Genomic DNA, 20471 nt, shown 5'->3' with positions numbered 1-20471 from the left:
GGTCATCAAAAACAAGAAAAGTCTGACAAACTGTCATAGCAAAGAGAAATCTAAGGGGACATGACACTGAATGAAGTGTGAAATCCTGAATGGGCCCCTGGATCAGAAACACTGAGGTTAAAAACTAAGGATATCTGAATCAACCATAAACTTCAGTTAATAGTAATGTATTGATTTATTGTGTGGAAATATACTATATTGGAAGATGTCAAATAACAGGAGAAACTTGGTGAGGATACATGAAAATCCTACACTATCTTTACAATTTTTCGGTAAATAGAAAACCTCTAAAATAAGTTTATTTTAAAAGAGTGGATGGGTACTTTCAACAGACAACTAGCACACATTTGAAGAAGACTTAGCAGAGCCACCCTATATTGCATGGGTATCACAAGATCAATTACTTTATGGTAAGTGGCAAGTCAGTAAAACACTGTAGATATATAATGTTTGATTAAAACTGGAATGACAAACTTCTAGGGAACCGAATACCTAAATTTGTCTTCATCATCATCACCTTAAAAAAGGAACAGTTGAGACTAAACCATGAATCTAGACGCAGCAACTGACAATGGGGTGGATCTGACTCATTGAATCACATTTCATGGCTTAGTCTATGTAGGCAAAATTAACAGTGACTAAAAACGAAATTACTGACAAAGGTTGCTCCTGGACCGTCTGAGAGAGTCCAAATACTGACTCGGCTCTAGGGAAATAAAACTGAAAACTCTTGATCTCACCCAAAATAACCATTCTGCACCCTGTCTGAACCTTGGGCTCTCTACCTACTCAAAACCACTACTGAGGGTGGCGTCCCGCTGCTAAGAAGTAGACAACACATAGGGCCTTTCGGGCCACAAACCTAGTAGGCAAGAAGGAACCATGGACGACGTGGGTGCCATCGGTGGTGACACTCTGGTATTGACTTATCATCCATCCCCTCCGGAAAAGCACAGTTTGGGCTCGTGACTTTCAAATTGGGCCCATTTTCTTAAAGTTACTCCCCACTTAATGGGCTGTCTCCACACTATCTCCCACTTGAAGATGAAAACCAAGAGTCAACTTTACTATGTACGGAAAGGCCTGGAGGCGCCTTGGTGCACTAATGTTTCTTCCAGGTCTTGGTTTTGTGGACAGAAAGCAGTTAGGGAAACACTGGTAGTGATTTTGAAGGAGACTGGACGCAGAGTTGCAGACGCAGTTCATGGGAAAAGGGGCACATGAAATTCCCACGCGGGACGCTGTTTTGTGTGTGTGTGTGTGTGTGTGTGTGAGAGAGAGAGAGAGAGAGAGAAATTAATTCTCCCAAGCTTCTCCCTTCCTCTGGTCCTCATGTGATGGTCCTCGGGCCCACGTGTTCTCTTGGAGAGCACCTCAGTCCTTAGTCTACAGAAATCCCCAGCACGCGGAGCCCTGAATTCGTTTTCCTCGCTCTCTTCTTCGCTTGGGGGCCGAGAGCGCGGGAAAATGGCGCCAACACGAGGTGCGAAGGGCAGCACGACCGCCGCTGCCGCGCGTGCGCCAGGGGCGGGGGGCTCTCCTCCAGCTCACTCGCCCCGCCCCGCGCGCACGCTTGGAGCACGCACGCGCCTTCCGGTGGGGGCTGCTTCCGCGGTAGCGACGGACCGGTAGAGTCGGCGACCCCGGCGGTTTGCTCCGCTGTGTGGGGGAGCGATGGGAAGGTACTGGGCAGGGGCTGAGGTAGGAAGGAGCCCACCTGTCGACGCCTCCCGCCACTTTAGCCCCTGAGCCGTGATGCGAGCGTGGGCCCTTCTCTCCGCGGTGCTCTGGTACCTCACAGGAGGTGTGGATTGTCCCACCGTGCCCCCAAGTCTCTCTGCCCGAGGTTCCCGGTCCTGCCTCCCCGGTTTCGCCCTACCCTGTCCCATTCTGAGCCCTGGCTCCTTGTCTAACTAAAAGGTCAGTGGTTTCTTTCCTCCGCAGTTGGATGCCAGCGTTCATCCTTACTCAATAAGAAAGGCTTCGTTTTTGGCAAGATAGGACACCCAGGTAATAAGGACCTCTTCTCACGGACGGCCTTTCAGAAAAGTCCAGGATGCCATGGACCTGCTAGGGTTGTTCCTGCAGAGGAAAAGGGTGCGAACGTGCACTGTGCATCTGCCCTGTGCCCTCCAGTTCGTGAAGATCGCATCTTTTCATCCTGAACAGCGACCCTAGCTAGTTGTATCGCCTTGCCTAGAGCCGCACAGCTCTTGAGGAGCCAGGATTCAACGCAGATCTCTTGCTGTGATGGCATCTCACTTCCAAATGGTTCTGCTGCTTTGCAACGTGGGAGCCCCACCCACAGGGGTGATTTCCTGGGTGGAAGTCGCTCTGTGTGAAAGTCTGTCGTCCCTCCCCTTGTTTAGTAGATCTCCTATTCATCCATTAAGGGTCAACTCAAATGTTAATCACTGTGGTGTAACTTTACCATACTCCCCAAGGAAAGCTAGTCACCCAGCTACTTTTAGATAACTGGGCCTGTTCACCGTATGTCATGTTTGAACCCTCTCCCTCAACACCACCACTACCACCAAATTGTAGGATAATGCCTTTATATATTCAGGGCCTGGCATTCAATAGGCTTTAAAATTAATATCTTGTGGGACTGAATTCAAAGCATACCATCGTATTATCTGAATCGGAATACGTAATTGCTGCGGGGCCTGGTGGCACACGCCTGTGATCCGGAGACTGGGGCAGGAGGATCATGAGTTCATAGCCAACCTCTAGCAACCTATCAAGACCTGTCTCCAAATAAAATATAAAAAGAGTTTGGGGATGTGGCTCAGTGGTTAAGGGCACCTGGGTTCCATCCCCAATATAAAAGAAAAGCAAAAGAAACAAAAAAAAAAAAAAACATAATTGCAGAACACTGTCCTAGAATGCCTCCTATGGGCTTAGTTATTGTGCCCCACAAAGGAAATTTACAGTGAAATACCAGGTGTCCCTTAGAAATAATAATTATCTTTAAAATAATTTTGCAGTGAATTCAAGGCTTTCTCTGGGCTTTAAATTGATTCCATTATCCCTTTAAAAATTATGATTTTAGCCCAGTATGGTGGTGCACGCTGAGGCAGGACGTTCACAAATTCAAAGCCAGCCTCAGCAACTTAGCAAGGCCCTAAGCAACTTAGGGAGACACTGTCTCAAAACAAAAAAAAAATGGGCTGGGGATATGGCTCAGTGGTTAATCGCCTCTGGGTTCAATCCCTGGTACTGCACCCCTAGCCCTGAAAAAATTATTTGAGCAGCCATGTGTGGTGATCCATGTGGGCTGTAATCCCAGCACTGAAGAGACTGAGGCAGGAGGGTTACAAGTTCAAGCCCAGACTGCACAATTTAGCAAGACCCTGTCTCAAAAGTAAAAAGGATTGGGGATGTAGCTCAGCGGTAGAGAGCCCTGAGTTCAATCCACAGTGCCCTAAAAAATTTCAATGAGTTCTGAACCTGTACCTCCAAATGACTTTCTAAATGTCTTATGTACATAGAATAAGAATATCATGGCCCTAACAGTCTATAGAGTTGTTAAAACTTACCATGAGAAGCAAGGAGAAATTCATACTACCATCCTAAATGCTATAATCACTGATTTTTTTTTTTTTTTTTTTTTGGTACTGGAATTGAACCCAAGGGTGGTGGTTAACCACTGAGCCACATCCCCAGCCCTTTTTTATATTTTATTTAAAGACAGGGTCTCACTGAGTTGCTAAGTGCCTAGCTAATCTGCTGAGACTGCTTTTGAACTCTCAATCCTAATTTCTCAGCCTCCCAAATTGCTGGGATTACAGGCCTGTGCCACTGTGCCAACTTTATAATCATTGATTTTTAAAAGTCTGAAACCACCAGGCATGGAGGCCCACACCTGTAATTCCACAGCTCAGGAGGGTGAAGCAGGAGGATGGCAAGTTCAAAGCCAGTCTCAGCAATTTAGTGAGGCCCTAAGCAACTTAGGGAGATACTGTCTCAAATTAAAAAAAAAACAAAAAAAAAAAAAACTTAAAAAAGAACAAATTAGTATCCTTGGTATGAGTGTATTTTGTAGTTTTGCTATATAATGTAGTTATACATTATTTTATTTTGTCAGTGAAAATATATGTAAAATTACATCAAAATAGCCCAGTCCTTATCTGTATGGATTTGAATCGTGCTAATACAGAAACAGTGGATCCCACCTACTTATGGATTGGGCCAAAGGAAAAGACATTAACAGGTAAATTATTTGATTTTAATATAATTTTAATGATGTGAACATTGTTTTTAAAAAGCACTGTCATTTATTGAAAAGAACAAATTTAGTTTTGACTACAGTTTTTACCTTGCCCTACACTTGGATAAATATGTTAGTCTATGCCTTAATTTCTCCAAAATCTGAAACAGTATTTTTTTTCTTATTTTTTCATGGTGTTGGAAATTGAATCCAGGGCCTTATACATGCTAGGCAGTGCTCTTTCACTAAGTTACATCAACAGCCCTTAAAGCAGTTAATTTTGTATCCTACTTCTGAGCTATATTCATTCAAATATCTTTATCTTTGTACCACTAGTAATATGAGATATTTAATAGGTAATTTTTCATGATGTTAGAAGAGTGCCTTGGGATATAAGTATTATTAATTAACTTGGCTTATGTGAAAAAATTATATTTTATTTACTGAATTACTGGCATAAACTAATTGAAACTAGATGCAAAGAAGTGAATCAAAGTAAACCAATATACATTTCATTTCAAAAGTGTACTTATGTGGCTTTTCATAGAGTAATATGATAGAATTAAGATTTTGTTAGATCTTGGAGTTAAAATAATTCATTAGTTTTTAAATGTCTGTGTCTATTTGTAACCCAAATTTACTAAATAACTTTTGAATTGTTATCTGTTAAATAACCAAATAATTTACTATTTCTGTGTAGACAATAGTCGAATAAGTATAACAGAAACGGGAAAGCTAATGGTGAGAGATTTTCTGGAGCCTTTGTCTGGACTTTATTCATGTACTCTTTCTTATAAGACTGTCAAAGCAGAAACCCAAGAAGAAACTACAGTAAAGAGGAGATATGAATTTATGATCTTTGGTGAGAATGAGCACATTTTAATTTATATATTTAGTTTGAATCAGAATTAAGTATAAGACTTCTTCATTTAGTGAAAATGAATCTGGTATAGGTAATCATTATGATTTATGGATATTTTGAGGTGTGTTTAATTAGGTAAACTCAAATTAACAAGTTTTTCCTAAATAACTCTCTTTTAACTCCCTACTTTCTACTACCTAGGTATGTAAGTACAAACTACTTTATCCAGGTATTTTTCCAGGTAATTTAAAAACTGATCTTCAATTCTATAACAGCAGTGATACTTTCTGCAAATGAAGACCCTCCCCAAAAGCAATCTTTTTTTTTCTTCATACTCTTATCTATATAGGCAACCCACAGAAACCATTTTTCTTCTTCTAAGTAGATAAATATCAGATGAAAGTAACTTTTTTCAGTAAAATTATTAGTTTTATATGTTTTGTGAGGACAAATTGTTAAAGCATTTTACTAGATAAGGTTTCTATGTTGATTTGCAATATTGATGGGATTTAGTATTACAAGTTATTTGAAAAATGTTTGATAGAACAATTAATGCTAGGCACAATTGTTTTCATTCTCATCTCTTTTCAAAGCCTATCGGGAACCTGATTATTCATATCAGATGGCTGTACGTTTTACAACAAAGTCCTGTGTAGGAAGATATAATGACCTGCTCTTTAGAGTGCTGAGGAAAATCTTGGATAATTTGATCTCTGATTTGTTGTGCCATGTCGTAGAACCATCATATAAATGCCATTTTGTTAAAATTCCAGAACATAGCCTTTTACATGAGCTGTTCATAGCTTTTCGAGGTAAAAACAAATTTTAAAACATTTCTTTAATTTTATGAGTTTAGTCCTGAATGATTAATTATTGCATGAATATGAAATATCTTATAAATAATGGGTTTTAAATATTTGTTAAACACTAAAATATATTGTTGCCTGGTTATGGTTTTAAAAATTAGCATACAAGTTATTTACCTTCAAATATGATATATTTTTGCTTGTAATTTAGAAGTCAATATCAATTAATTATCATAGCATTTAATGTATAATATTTTATTTGTAACTTCTTATAGAATTTTTAATTGTATTTTTGAGCATTTAATAACAGGAAGTAACCAAACACAGGCTTTTTTTCCTATTTTAAAAAATTTTTTTTTACTTGTAGTTGGACACAATACCTTTATTTTTATTTATTTATTTTGATGTGGTGCTGAGGCTCAAACCCAGCGCCTCCCACTGAGCCACAAACCCAGCCCATTTTTCCCCCCTGTTTTAAAGCCTTGTAGTTACTTCCTTTAGCCCCCAGATGGAGTAAAGTCATAATGTATAAATTATTCAAATTGTACATCTAACTTTACTACTAGGACTAGATAGCTAGATTAAGTGAACATGTGCTTGCATACTAAATAAAATACTTGGGGCTTTATTAAAATGTTTGGAACTGTTTAGAACCCTTTTGTGAACCTATCGTGTTTTCCTCCCCAGTTGATCCTTTTGCTCCAGGGTGGAAAAGTGCATGCAATGATAGTGTTGACTGTGAAGATATCACTAATCATAATATCCTCAAGGTGAGAAATTCATCACAAGGAAAAAGAACTTGAATAGTCAGTAAAGCTATTTAAAAATTTTGTAAGCCTGGCACAGTGATATATGCTGGTAATCCCGGTTACGTGAGAGGCTGAAGAAGGAGGATCTCAAGTTCAAGGATCTCAAGTTTAAGGCCAGCCTCAACATTTAGAGAGGCCCTTAGCTTTGGCAACTTACTGAGGCCCTGTCTCAAAAAAACAAAGTTGAGGATGTAGTTCAGTGGTGTAGTGCCTCTGGGTTCAAGCCCCAGTACTGGAAAAAAAAATATATATATGTGTGTGTATACACACATATATATAATATATGTGTGTGTATTTATTCATGTTGTGTTTATCCTTAGTAAAAACATTTGTAAGAAATATATTTAAATTATTATTTTAAAATATATATGTAGCTGAGTGGGGTAGCTCATACCTATAATTCCAGCAATTTAGGGGGCTGAGGCAGGAAGATCACAAGTTTGAGACCAGCCTCAGCAATTTAGCAAGGCCCTAAGAAACTTAGAAAGACCCTGTCTCAAAATAAAAACAAAAAGGCTGGGCATGGTGGTGCACACCTGTAATCCCAGCAATTCAGAAAGTTGAGGTGGGAGGATGGCAAATTTGAGGTCCTAAGTAACTTAATGAGAACCTATCCCCAAAAATAAAAAGAGCTGGGATGTAGCTCAGTGGTAAAGAGTCCTTGAACTAAAACCCCGGTACCAAATAAGTAAATAGATAACTAAATAAGTAACATTTTTTTAAAAAGTAAAAAATTAAAAAGACCAAGGATGTAGCTCACTGGTGAAGCACCCCTGGCTTCAATCTCCACTACTAAAACAAAAACAAAATACACCAACCAGACACAATGCCAGATATAACTCAGAAGGCTGAGGCAAGTTTAAGGCCAGCCTCAACAATTTAGAGAGGCCCTTAGTGAGATCCTGTCTCAAATAAAAATAAAAAGGGTTGGTGGTATAGCTCAGTGGTTAAGTGCCCCTGGATTCAATCCCCAGTACAAAACCAAAACAACAAAAACAAAGCAAATATATCGTAGTAATGACTTTTGGTTTCAATGTTTTTAAACTGACATTGAGATTCTTGGCTATTTCAAAAGGTTATTATTTTTTTAGAGTGGTACATCTGGAATATTATGTAGTTTCCAGAATAATATGCATTTTATCTATAATTGAAGGATTGATCCCTGTTTTTTTCCCCCCAAAAGATGATTAAGATTGAAGAATAACCTCACAATCTAGGTTAAACCAGTAGTTCTTCCAAAATTGTATCTGTTCTAGTCATAACAGCTCTCATTTTCTCTGCCATCCTCAGAGACTAAGGACATAGTCTTAAAAATCCCATCCTCTTGGTCTAGTTCCTAAGCCTATACCATTCTTGGTCTAATTCCTATATCATTAATGTTGTGTATGACTTATGGGACATAACTCCATTAATATTAGTTATTAAACTCTGTACTCGAGAAATAATACAAAATTTACATTATTAGTTTGTGATGCTGGTTAGAGAGAAGTCTTTGTTTCCATTTTACATTGTTCTAGGTTTTTTTTTTTTTTTCATATGAGCAAATAGAATTAGAAATAATGAACTCCCAGTTATCTACATAAGGAATGGATATGTTACAAGTAATTCAAAACAAGAAAGTTTGTTTGTTTTTGCAGTACTGGGAATTTGAACCCAGGGGCACTCTACCACTGAGCTACATCTCTACCCTTATTTTTTTATTTTGAAACAGTCTCACTGAATTGCCCAAATTGGCCTTGAACTTTTGATCCTCCTCCCTCAGCCTCCTGAATCGCTGGTATTATAGATGTGTGCCAACAGGTTCCTGCTTAATTTAAGTTTGCTTTTTTTTTTAACTTTATTTTTTCCTAACCATTTTACACATGAATTTACAATAGTTGATAAGGTTAAGACTAGATTAATTTTAGACTTTTTAGTCTTATACAACTTTTTTGGAATTCACCTGTTGTACAAAGCATGGAATGTTTATGCTACTTTTAATTGCCTCTGATACAGCAGAACAAATTGGCTCATGGTGTAGTAATTGTATTTTTCTCTTATACTTTTAAATCTTAGGCAAGAGACAGAATAGAAGAATTTTTTCGGAGCCAAGCGTATACTTTCTATCATCGCCTTAATAACACTGTACCAGCTATGCATTTTGTGGACCACAGTTTTCAAGTAGTACGTATGGATAGCTGTCGACCAGGCTTTGGAAAAGATGAAGGTCTACACAGCAATTGTGCTAGCTGTTGTGGTAATTATAAAATATAAATATCTACATATCTAGGTTATATAGTCAGAAGAATAGATAAATAATTATATTAGGATAATTATTTGAATCTTTTTTTGTACCAGGATTGAACCCAGGAGTGCTTTACCACTGAGCCACATCTTCAGCCCTCTTTGTTATTTTGAGACAGGGTTTCACTAAGTTGCTTAAAGCCTTGACAAATTGCTGAGGCTGACCTCAAACTTGTGAGCTTCCTGCCTCAGCCTCCAGAGTCCCTGGAATTACAGGTGTGGGCCTGATATATACAGCTGATTTGAATCTACACTGATTCTCTTTCAGAAACATATTTACCTAAAGGGAAGTAAAAAGTCAAGGCCCAAATTTCTAAATACAATTATATTAATGTATATTAATTCTTCCTAATATACTCTTGTATTACAAAACATTTTCTATAGTGTTGATTTAAGATACTGTACTATGAAAGAAAACCACATGGTTTTACCTAGAAAACATAGAAATAGGAAATAGGAACTAGAAAACTGGAAAAAGGAACTCATAGATGGGGCACTGCAGAAGATACTGTAAAATACCAGTACTAAAGGAAAAAATAGGGTTCTTTTTCTTAAATCTTTAAGATTGTCATATTGGGCTGGGGTTGTGGCTCAGTGGTAGAGCACTCGCCTAACATGTGGGAGGCTCTGGGTTCTATCCTCAGTACCACATAAAAATAAATAAGTAAAATAAAGGCATTGGGTCCAACTACAACTAAAAAATAAAAATAAAAAATAATAAAAGATCATATTACAATTTAATTGTCTGAAAAAGTGTATTATAGACATAGAAATGGTATGATATTGAAGGCAGATTTATATTATTGATATAAAATATCTGTAAGTTATAATGCTCTCTTCCATGTGTTTTCTTTTGCAGTGGTTTGTAGCCCTGGTACTTTCAGTCCTGATGTTGATGTTACTTGTCAGATATGTGCTTCTACCCAGGTATATGGAGCTAAGTCTTGCCCAGAAACTTCAAACAAAAACCAGCCGGGCGATGACTAGAGGTGGAAGCTTTGTTACTTGCTTGCAGAAGGGGGGGACATAAGATGATTTGTTCACATCACAGAGCATCATAGATAGCTCTATGAAATAAGATCAGTAAGACCAAAACATTGGATAACATACATTGTAGAAACAAAAAAAATAATAATTGGCATAGCATTTCTAAGAAGTCATTTAATCCAGTATCTCCAGTGTACAAAGGACAGTTCAAGTATTAGTGGATGTTTTTTAATGAAATATGTTTTGTTGTTTACAAACAATCTGTTGCTCTGTACCTAAGACTATATTGAGGTCAAGAAGAGTAGCAAAGTATAACATAATAAAATTTTTATATTGTCTGTATATTAATTTGTTTGAAATCACTCTTATGTAAAGGCATGTATATAACCTTTGTAATTAGAACCAAAATATTACTTATTTTAGTCATTTTGCTTTTATTTTATAATTAATAGACTTTTTTTTTAGTATAGGCTTTGATTTACAGAATAATTGAGCATAGAGTTTCTTATTACCATTTACCAGAATAATTGAGCAGGAGTTCCTTATTACCATCCCACATCCTCCTCCTTCCTCACACAGTTTCATCTGTTATCAACATACTGCATTTATGTATCAAATTTGTTGCAATGGATGAACCAATATTAATACATTATTATTAACTGTAGTCAGTGGTTTACATTAAAGTATCAATATTTGTGTTGTAGATTTTCCCAAATGCATAATTAGGTATTCACCATTACAGTTTCATATAGAATACTTTCACCATCCTTAAAATTCACTATGCTTTACCCTTTCTCCCTGAGTCCTTGGCAACCTTGGATCCTCTTACTGTCTCTACAGTTTTGCCTTTTCCAAAATGTCACATAGTGTGTCGACTTTTCATATTGACTTCTAATCAGTAAGCAATATGCAATTAAGAATTCCCCCATGTCTTTTCATGACTTGAAAGCTGCTTTTATTGCTGAATAATATTCTACTGTATGGGATATATCATAGTATGTTTATCCAGTCACCCATGAAGGAAATCTTGGCTGCTTCCAGTTTTTGGTAACTATAAATAAAGCTATTATAAATATTTGTGTGCAGGTTTTCGTTTGGACATACATTTCAACAACTGGGTTAATACCTAGGAGTATGATTACTGGCTTATAATGACTGTGTTTAGTTTTGTAAGAAACTGCCAAACTGTCTCCCAAAGTAGTTTATCATTTTGCATTCCCACCAGCAATGAATAAGTATCCCTGTCATTCCTCCTCCCTAGAAGCATTTGGTATTGTTAGGTTTTTTTTTTTTTTGGACATTCTAATAATGGGTAGAGTGGTATTTCATTGTTGGTTTAATTTCCAGATTCCCTAATGATACCTGATGTTTAGCATCTTTTCATATGGTTATCTGCCCTCTGAATATCTTCTTTAGTTAAGTGTCTATTTAGGTTTTTTTGTCCATTTTTAGTTGGGTAGTTGTTAATCCTCTTATTTTTGAGTTCTAAGAGTTCTTTGAACATTTTGGATACAAGTTTTACTGTATTAGATATATGTTTACAAAGATTTTCTCCCATTCTGTGGCCTCTTTGTCCTTTTAACAGTGTCTTTCACAGAACAAAAGTTTTTATTTTTATTTTTGTTTTTTAGTTGTAGGTGGACTCTATATTTTATTTATTTATTTTTATGTGGTGCTGAGGATTGAACCCAGTGCTCACATATGCTAGGTGAGCACTCTACACTGAGCTACAACCCCAAGCCTAGAACAAAAGTTGTTTTTTGTTGTTGTTGTTGTTGTTGTTTTAGTTGTAGTTGGACACAATATCTTTATTTTATTTATTTATTTTTATGTGGTGCTGAGGATCGAACCCAGCGCCTCGAACATGCAAGGTAAGCACTCTATCGCTGAACCAGAGCCTCAGCCCTTGGAACAAAAGGGTTTTTTGTTGTTGTTGTTTTTTGTTTTTAATATTTATTTTTTAGTAATAGGTGGACACAGTCTCTTTATTTTCATATGGTGCTAAGGATCGAACCCAGCGCCTCTCGCATGCTAGGTGAGCACTACCTCTGAGCCACAATCCCAGCCCACAAAGTTTTTAATAAAACTTTTAATTGCTACTTTTTTCCAACCCTGAGTTGTACTTTTGGTGGTCATATCAGGAACTTGTTCACAAAACTCAAAGTCACATAAATTTTCTCCTATTCTAGAAGTTATAAAGTTTTGTGTTTTTTATTTATTTCTAAGATCCATTTTGAGTTGATTTTTGTGAATTATGTAATTTTTGTGTCTAGATTCATTTTTTGCGTATGGAAATCTACTTGTTTCAGCACTACTTATTGAATACACTCTTTCCTTCCTCCACTGAATTGTCTTTGCTCCTTTGTCAAAAATCAGTTGCCTAGCTAAGTGGGGTGGTGCACACCTGTAATCCCAGCAGCTTGTGAGGCTGAGACAGGAGGATCTCAAGTTCAGAGCCAGCCTCAGCAAAAAGTGAGGTGCTAAGCAACTCAGTGAGATCCAGCCTCTAAAAAAAAATACAAAATAGGGCTGGGGATATGGCTCAGTGGTTGAGTGCTTCTGAGTTCAATCCCTGCCCCCCCCCCAAAAAAAAAGATCAATTGCCTAAGCCAGGAGTGGTGGCACACTCCTATAATCCCAGCAATTTGAGAGGCTAAGGCAGGAAGATCACAAATTCAAGGTCAGCCTCAGCAATTTAGCAAGACCTTGTATCAAAATCAAAAATAAAATGGGCTGGAGATATAGCTCAGTGGTAAAATGCCCCTTGGTTCAATTCCCAATACTGAATTAAAAATTATTTTTGTACTTATGATCATGAGATATATTGCTCTGTTTCACTTCCTGTAATATCTTCCTCTGGGTTTAGTATTATGCTAGCCTCACTTTGCTTTTTGGAAAGAGATTATAGAGAATAGTATCATTTCTCCCTTAAATGTTTGATGAAATTCACCATTAAAACTATCCAGGCCCAGAAGGGATATATCTCAGTGGCAGAATGCTTGCCTAGCATGCCATGAGTTCAGTCCACACTATATCAAAAAGATAAACTATCTGAACCTGAATGTTTTCTGCCTTGGAAAGTTATGCATTCATTGCTGTAATTTCCCATTAAGCACTGTATTTCCTGAATTCTACAAGTTTTTATAAGTTGTATTTTCATCTTAATTTGATTAAAATATTTCAAAATTTTTATTGACATTTCTATGACCCAAATGTTATTTAGAAGTATGTTGTATAATCTCCAAATATTTAAAAAATTTCAAGCTATATTTTTCTCATTTTTGGTTCAATGCCATTTGGTCTGGTAGCAATTTTATATGATTTCTATTCTTCTAAGTTTTTTCAGAATTTATGTTCCAGAATATGGTCTGTCTTGGCAAATGATCTGTGTGAGCTTGAGGGGAATGTGTACTTTGCTGTTGTTGGATGTATATTTGTAAATGTAAATTAGTTTCAGTTGATGGATGATGCCGTTCAGTTCAGGTATATCCTTACTGATTTTCACCTGCTGGATCTGTCCACTACTAATAGACAAGTGTTGACATCTCCAAGTATAGTGGTGAATTCGTCTATTTCTCTTTACAGTTCTATTCCTCTTTGCCTCAACAAATTTTTCTTTCTGGGGTACTGGGGATTGAACTCAGGGGCACTCAATCACTGAGCCACATCCTCAGCCCTATTTTGTGTTTTATTTATTAGAGACAGGGTCTCACTGAGTTACTTAATGCCCTGCTTTTGCTGAGGCTGGCTTTGAACTCATGATCCTCTTGCCTCAGTCTCCCGAGCTGCTGGGTTTATAGGTGTTTTTCACCGTGCCTGGCTGCCTCACAAATTTTGACATTGTTGATAGGTGTCTACACATTAAAAATTCTTTCACCTTCTTGGAGTATTGATCTCTTCCTTTATCATTGTATAATACCCCTCATTATCCTTGATAATTTTCTCAGTTCAAGAGTATTCTTTGTTTAAAATTAAAGTAGCTACTCCATCTTTCCTTCAGCTATTGTTAGCATGGTACATCTTTTTCTGTCCTTTAGTTTTACAGAAAATGATACCCACATGCTGCAAAATCTGCTGTTCTGAATGACAACTTCTATTAAGGTAGTGATACTTTATTTTCTTTCTGAACAGGCTTTGTTCCCTGAATAACTGTAATGGATTGCTAATTAATAATGATAAATACGTTTGAATACTTTCTCCACCAAGTATTGGGGACTAAATTTTACCAGTACTGTTTTTGTGTCCTGCAGTGGTTTTCTGATTATGTTATATATTTACATTTTTGCTGCTTAGACAGTTTATTCTAGCTTAGAGATGTTTTCTACTTCTATGGGGTGTTAATACTACTTTTATGCATAATTTCTTTCTTTTTAATATTTATTTTTTAGTTTTTTTAGGTGGATACAATATATTTTATTTTTATGTGGTGCTGAGAATTGAACCCAGCGCTTCATGTATGCCAGGCAAGCACGCTACCATTTGAGCCACATCCCCAGCCCAGATGCATAATTTCAAATTCACTGAGGAAAGCCTTTTCTGTTGAAGAAATGTATATATGGTTTCAAGATGGTCATGGCTTTCTTAATTCTAGGCAAATGAATTCCAGTCATTTGGGGTCATGATATATACTCAATGAGGTTTTTAAAAATGCAATTGAAGGGACTGGTGTTGTGGCTCAGAGGTAGAGCACTCGCCTAGCATTCATGAGGCACTGGGTTCAATCCTAGCACCACATAAAAATAAAATAAAGATGTTGTATCCACCTATAACTAAAAAAGAAATATTTTTTGAAAATGCAATATCAACTATTTGAGATCGTTCTGATGACTAATTAGCATCGCACTTAGATTTATGGTACTTAGATTTATGGTTGCCTTGTAAATAATCTTTATAAAATAGTTCACAGAATGACTCTGCCTAAACCTTAGGCATAGATCATATTTTATGAGCTGATACTTCAACTCTTAACTAGAACAAAGTTTCTAGTTAAATGATCACTATTATCATTTGTGTTTTTTCCCTAAAACTTCCAGGTTTTTTAATGTTAAAAAGTATAAAATTACACATGTATTTATATCTTCATATAAAATCTCAACACCTTTGTTTGTGCTATTGTATCTTACTTTTGAATCATATTTTTGAGTAACTTTCATAGTGTTTATTAGTAAGTTCAGGCACTATAGTAATGTTGATAGTTGTTCTTCTGTGGGTAGATTTTTCTCAGAAAATATATTTCAGGGACTGGGGTTGTAGGTCAGGGGTAGAGCTCTCTCCTAGCATGTGTGAGTCCTGGATTTGATCCTCAGCACCACGTAAAAATAAAGGTATTGTGTCCAACTACAACGAAAAAATAAATATTAAAAAAAGAAAATACATTTCAGATACTTCTTTCTTATTTAACATCTTTGCAGAGATTTCTGTTAGTCATTTGGTTTGGACTGCTGAACCATGAAAACATTTAAAAAAACAAGCCGTCATCCTTTCTGACTCAAACAAATGTCTATACTATAATCAAAACATTAATAACATAAAAGATGGGAGACTTTTTTCTGTTCAGATTTCACTGAGTCCTCAAACCAACACTGGGAGTAGTGGAGTCCGGGGAGGATCTTGTTTTGAGATCATTTGAGTTTTTGTTTTTTCTCTCTTTTTTTTTAATCTTTGGTACTGGGGATTGAATCAGGAGCACTTAACCACTGAACCATATCACCAACCCTTTTTATTTTTTATTTTGAGACAGGGTCTTACTAAGTTGCTTATAGCCTCACTAAGTTGTTGAGGCAGACTTTGAATTTTTGATCCTTCTGCCTCAACCTTCTTGCTGGGATTACAGGCATGTGCCACCATATCTGGCTTGTTTGGTTTTTTTAATTTCTTTTTTTTTTTTAAGAAAAGTATGCAGTGTGGTCTTGTTCTGTTTTACTTGTTTTTATTTTTAATTAAGACCAGGGAATAATAATAAACATAATGCACTTGTATCTGTTCTGGATGTTGAGAGAAAATAGACCCTAAGAAAGAAAGTGAAAAGGAAAAAGGGAAAGTGACAAAGAAACAAAGATGAAACTCAGGCCTCCAAAACATCTTAGCAAATACTCTTCACTTATAAAATCAAGCACATATTTTCAAGAAGTGATTTTGTTCCCAAGGCAGCAATAATTGATTCAAGGTAGAGTATCTTATATATTACAAAATGCCTCTCCAAAGGGTCACATTGTATAAGCACATACCCAGTATATCTCTGGTATTAAAATTTCATGAGGAGCTAGGTGCAGTGGCCCATGCCTGTAATCCCAGTGGCTCCAGAGGCTCAAGAGGATCTCAAGTTCAAAGCCAGCCTCAGTAAAAAGCAAGGCATTAAGCAACTCAGTGAGACCTTGTCTCTAAATAAAATACAAAATAGGGCTGGGGATATGGCTCAGTGATTGAGTGCCCCCAAGTTCAATTCCCAGTGGAGAAAAAAAAAAAAATTCATGAAGAGACGGGGGAAATGTCCAAAAAGGCCTAAAGGGGAACAATAAAGGGATTAAAAATGTTGAGGAAACACTAGCATAAAAATATTAAATTCCAAAATTGGTATTCAAGACCTTCTACAGTCTGGTTCTAGTTCATCTTTTTAGTTGACTCCTTCATTTCCACCTTGGCAGAAAGATTGGACTAGATCTCAAGATCTCTTCTAGCTCTAAGAGTCTGAATCTTCTCAGTTTGAATACGTTCTTCTAACCAGACTCATCTTGCTGCCTACTAGACAGACTGTGCTCATTCCTTAAATGCAGAAGATCCTTCCTTCTTTGATTCCACTTTATTCAAAGCATTTCTGCCCACATGGATCACTTTCTTCCTTAAATTTATGGCCGCTCACTGCTGATTTTAGCACACACTCTTTTGTTATCATGTATATCTTAAAACTTCTTTCCTCATTTGCAATGCAATTACATTTGTAAATGTAATAAAGAAATTGTATTAAATAATACCTAAAACCTCTTCTAACCTTGATCTAGGTTTATTCTCTTGTCCATCTTCTGTATCCTTTCTCCCTTCCCTTCCTCCACCATTAGATAATAAACTCTTTATGAGCAGGCACTTCCTCATACTATACTATCTTGAATCCCCCCTTACATTATTATGCACAAAATAGCTACAATAATTAGTTGAAGTAATTTGATCCTTAATTTAGAGGTAAACTTTTGGTTACACTCTTCTTGCTATTTATTTTGAACTCTGATAATGTATACCCCCTAATACATTGATTCACACTCTTTTCCCTAATCCAAAGTAATCTGTTTTAAATATCATAATAGCAGAATAAATAGTGTGTGTTGAATTACTGGTGGGTAAATTCATTAGTAATAAATTTGTCTCATTTGAACAGAAAAGCCCTGAAATGGCAACAAAGTTGTCTTCTGACTTATTCAATGGAACAAATGGAAATTGTAATAGCATCACTGTGATTTGCTGCTGAAAAAGTCCCATACTACTCCTCTATCTTGATTCTATGAGTATGAATTTGTGGCACTCAGAACTCACAATTCAAATGACTGTCTCTACCAGAAGAATCACTATTGAATATAATTTTATTCTATAAACTGTTATAAATATTTTCCAACACTGGTGAATTATTAATAATAAGCTAAGGAAATTTGATTTTACCATTTGCTTGGTTTAACAACCATTTTGGCATATATGTTAATAGCATTATTAACAGGTGCAGGTACCATACATATTGGGAATGTTTCTTTTTGAAGCAGCTAAAAACATTAGTAAATTAGTTTAGATAATACATTTGGCAAAAATTTTCTGGTCAAATAAGAAATATTAACTTATTAAAGTAAAAAAACTGATTACATAAACTTTTTATGGTATAAACAATTTCTTTTGAGTTTTGATATAACAGATTTGAGCTGCATTTTTTAAATGTTTATTTTTTATTTTTTACATATACATGACAGTAGAGTGTATTTTGACATAGATACATGGAGTATAACTTATTCTAATTATCCCATTCTTGTGGTTGTACATTGATCACATAAACTTTTAATAACATAATTTTCTAAACATTTATCCTATCAAATTTTATCAGTGTTATTATTATTTGGGAATTTTATATCTATCTATATTTATATTTATATATAAAATATATATTTATATATACCTATAAAATATAATATAGCTTTTTTCTATGTTTATGTACCTTTCCCATCCCTCCTTCCCATCCCAAGTTTCTAATCATTTAATTTTTCCATTAAAGGTGTCATGTGTACCTTTTGCAAATAAGATTTCTTATGAGAGTCTCTGTAGGCACTGGACATACTGATCTTAGGCTTTCTTATCAATTATTAGGTAGACTATTCATAAATTCTTAGCAAAATGTGCCCACCTATTTTCCTGTTTATAAATCTACTCAGTCTTTCTAGAAGAAAGGATGTTCAAACGCAACTTAAGCTTTTTTTTTTTTTTTCTGCAGAGTTGCTTCAGTTGCTGATCATGTGCTTTTACATTTCCTTTTCACTTCATTCTTAGGGTTTTTTTGTTTACTTCAGATTTAAAAAAAAAATGTAAGATGTTTAAAGCCTCTTATAATTCTACTCTATTACCATTTTCCCTCCATTCTCCAAGAAAGAAAAAAAAATACTACTCTGAAATCAGTGGATATCCTTCACATCCCAAGTTTTTAATCACTTAATTTTTCCATTAAAGGCGTCATGCGTACCTTTTGTAACTTTCTTTTTTACCCAGTTTTTTCATTTTTTGTTTTTGCACTGCTGGGGTCAAACCTAGGGCCTCCTGCATGCTGAGCAAGCATTCTTTCACTGAACTTCACTTACACCCCCACCCCCACCCCCTGCCCTTATTCAAATTTTTTGTTTTGTTTTTTTATACTGGAGATTAAACCCAGGGCACTTAACCACTGAGCCACATCCCTAGTCCTTTTTTTTTTTTTTTTTTTTTCTATTTTATTTAGATCAAGGTCTTGCTAAGTTGCTTAGGGTCTTGCTAAGTTGCTGAGGCTGGCTTTAAATTCATGATCCTCCTGCCTCAGCCTCCCAAACCTCTGGGATTACAGGGAGTGGCATCACATCTGGCCTCCTTATTCAATATTTTTAAAAAACATTTTTGTGTTAATACATTTAGATTTAGCTCCATTCCTCTTCTACGTCACTAACTTAATACAGCAAAAATTATTTCCCATCATTTGTTAACATTGTAGGTTTGTGCACCAGTCAAGTTCAATCTAGAGACAGGAAATAGTAATTTAACCAGAGGGAGTTTAACAAGGAATTGTCAAATATACAAGAGAATGAAATAATGAGGAATTTAGCTAGCAAGATAAAGGGAGGCTGGGGATGTAGCTCAGTAGTAGAACGCTTGCCTAGCAAGTTGAGGTACTGAACATACTGATCTTAGGGCTAGGGAGATAGCACTACATGCTACTCCCTGATTCAAATAATATACTGCATCCTGTCAAACAATCTTTTCCTTTCAGGGTTTTGCCTCCCAACTAACAACTGTGACAGAATTTTTTGTTGGGGGGCAGTCAGGGATTGAACTCAGGGGTACTCAACCACTTGAGGGCACTTGATTCTCAACACCTCATAAAAATAAAAAAATAAAGGTATTGTGGGGCTGGGGTTGTGGCTCACCAGTAGAGCGCTCGCCTAGCACATGCGAGACATTGGGTTCAATTCTCAGCACCACATAAAAATAATTAAAAAATAAAGGTATAAAAAATAAAGGTATCATGTCCATTTACAACTAGAAAAAAAAAATTTAACTTTAGTTAAGAGAACTCTAAAGAACATAGGAATAGGGCTGTGGATACAGCTCAGTTCGTAAAGTGCTTGCCTTGCATGTCCAAGTCCCTGGGTTCAATCCCCAGCACCACAAAAAAAAAAAAAATTATATATATATATATGTGTGTGTGTATATGTATATAATGTGTGTGTATATATATATATATATATATATATATATATATATATATATATATATATATATATACATATATATACATTAGCAGATAGGAGGAGCAACTACTACTACTAGCCCTAAATTAGAATGTCTAAACAAGAGTTATCAGCCCCTAGGCCTGAGTCCCACTCAGGAAAAGTACAGTCATAGGTCACTAGATGGAAGAAAAATCACTGTGGTATTAAAAGTTCTGGAACTGGACAGAGACCCCATCCTATAGTTTGCCAAGGAAAGCTGTTCATGGGGAAGTTTGTCACTAGAGACACTCTATTACAAAACCACACAAGGAGGAGAGGTTGTCAGTGAAGCTGCTGACCACAGACCTGAAAAATTTGAACACACTGCCAGTCTGCCACGACAACATCCTGAACCAGGAAGAAAATTACTCCCACCTTCTGCAATGGCTCTCCAGCATCCTCTTCTGACAAAGTTTATTATTGTTCTAACTGCAAAGAAAATTTATTTAAAAGGCTCAGATCCATTTTCACAAAGAAGGCAAAAAGATGTATTTGGAGCTGGCAATAAATTTATAATTGTCACAGTTCAAC

The 20471-nt window shown here is 36.2% G+C and overlaps 1 protein-coding gene across 2 annotated transcripts; it reads left to right on the top strand.

The window, feature by feature from the left end:
- The first annotated feature begins 1755 nt into the window (after positions 1-1755).
- On the top strand, positions 1756-9957 carry Zpbp2 (zona pellucida binding protein 2). Of its 2 annotated transcripts, XM_076870973.2 has the most exons (8): positions 1756-1804; positions 1945-2010; positions 4088-4213; positions 4911-5072; positions 5666-5884; positions 6566-6648; positions 8743-8923; positions 9830-9957. In XM_076870973.2, exons 1-8 carry the CDS (start codon positions 1756-1758, stop codon positions 9955-9957), a joined length of 1014 nt encoding a protein of 337 aa, XP_076727088.1. The 2 variants fall into 2 exon arrangements, with proteins under 2 accessions (XP_076727088.1, XP_076727089.1); XM_076870974.2 differs by lacking the exon at positions 1945-2010 and having other exon boundaries at positions 1759-1804.
- The last annotated feature ends 10514 nt before the right edge of the window (positions 9958-20471 follow it).

Source organism: Callospermophilus lateralis, chromosome 11 (assembly GCF_048772815.1).
Source record: "Callospermophilus lateralis isolate mCalLat2 chromosome 11, mCalLat2.hap1, whole genome shotgun sequence".
NCBI classification, from domain to species: Eukaryota; Metazoa; Chordata; class Mammalia; order Rodentia; family Sciuridae; genus Callospermophilus; species Callospermophilus lateralis.
Note: the sequence above shows the minus strand (reverse complement) of the source record. Positions and strands in the feature narration are given on the sequence as shown.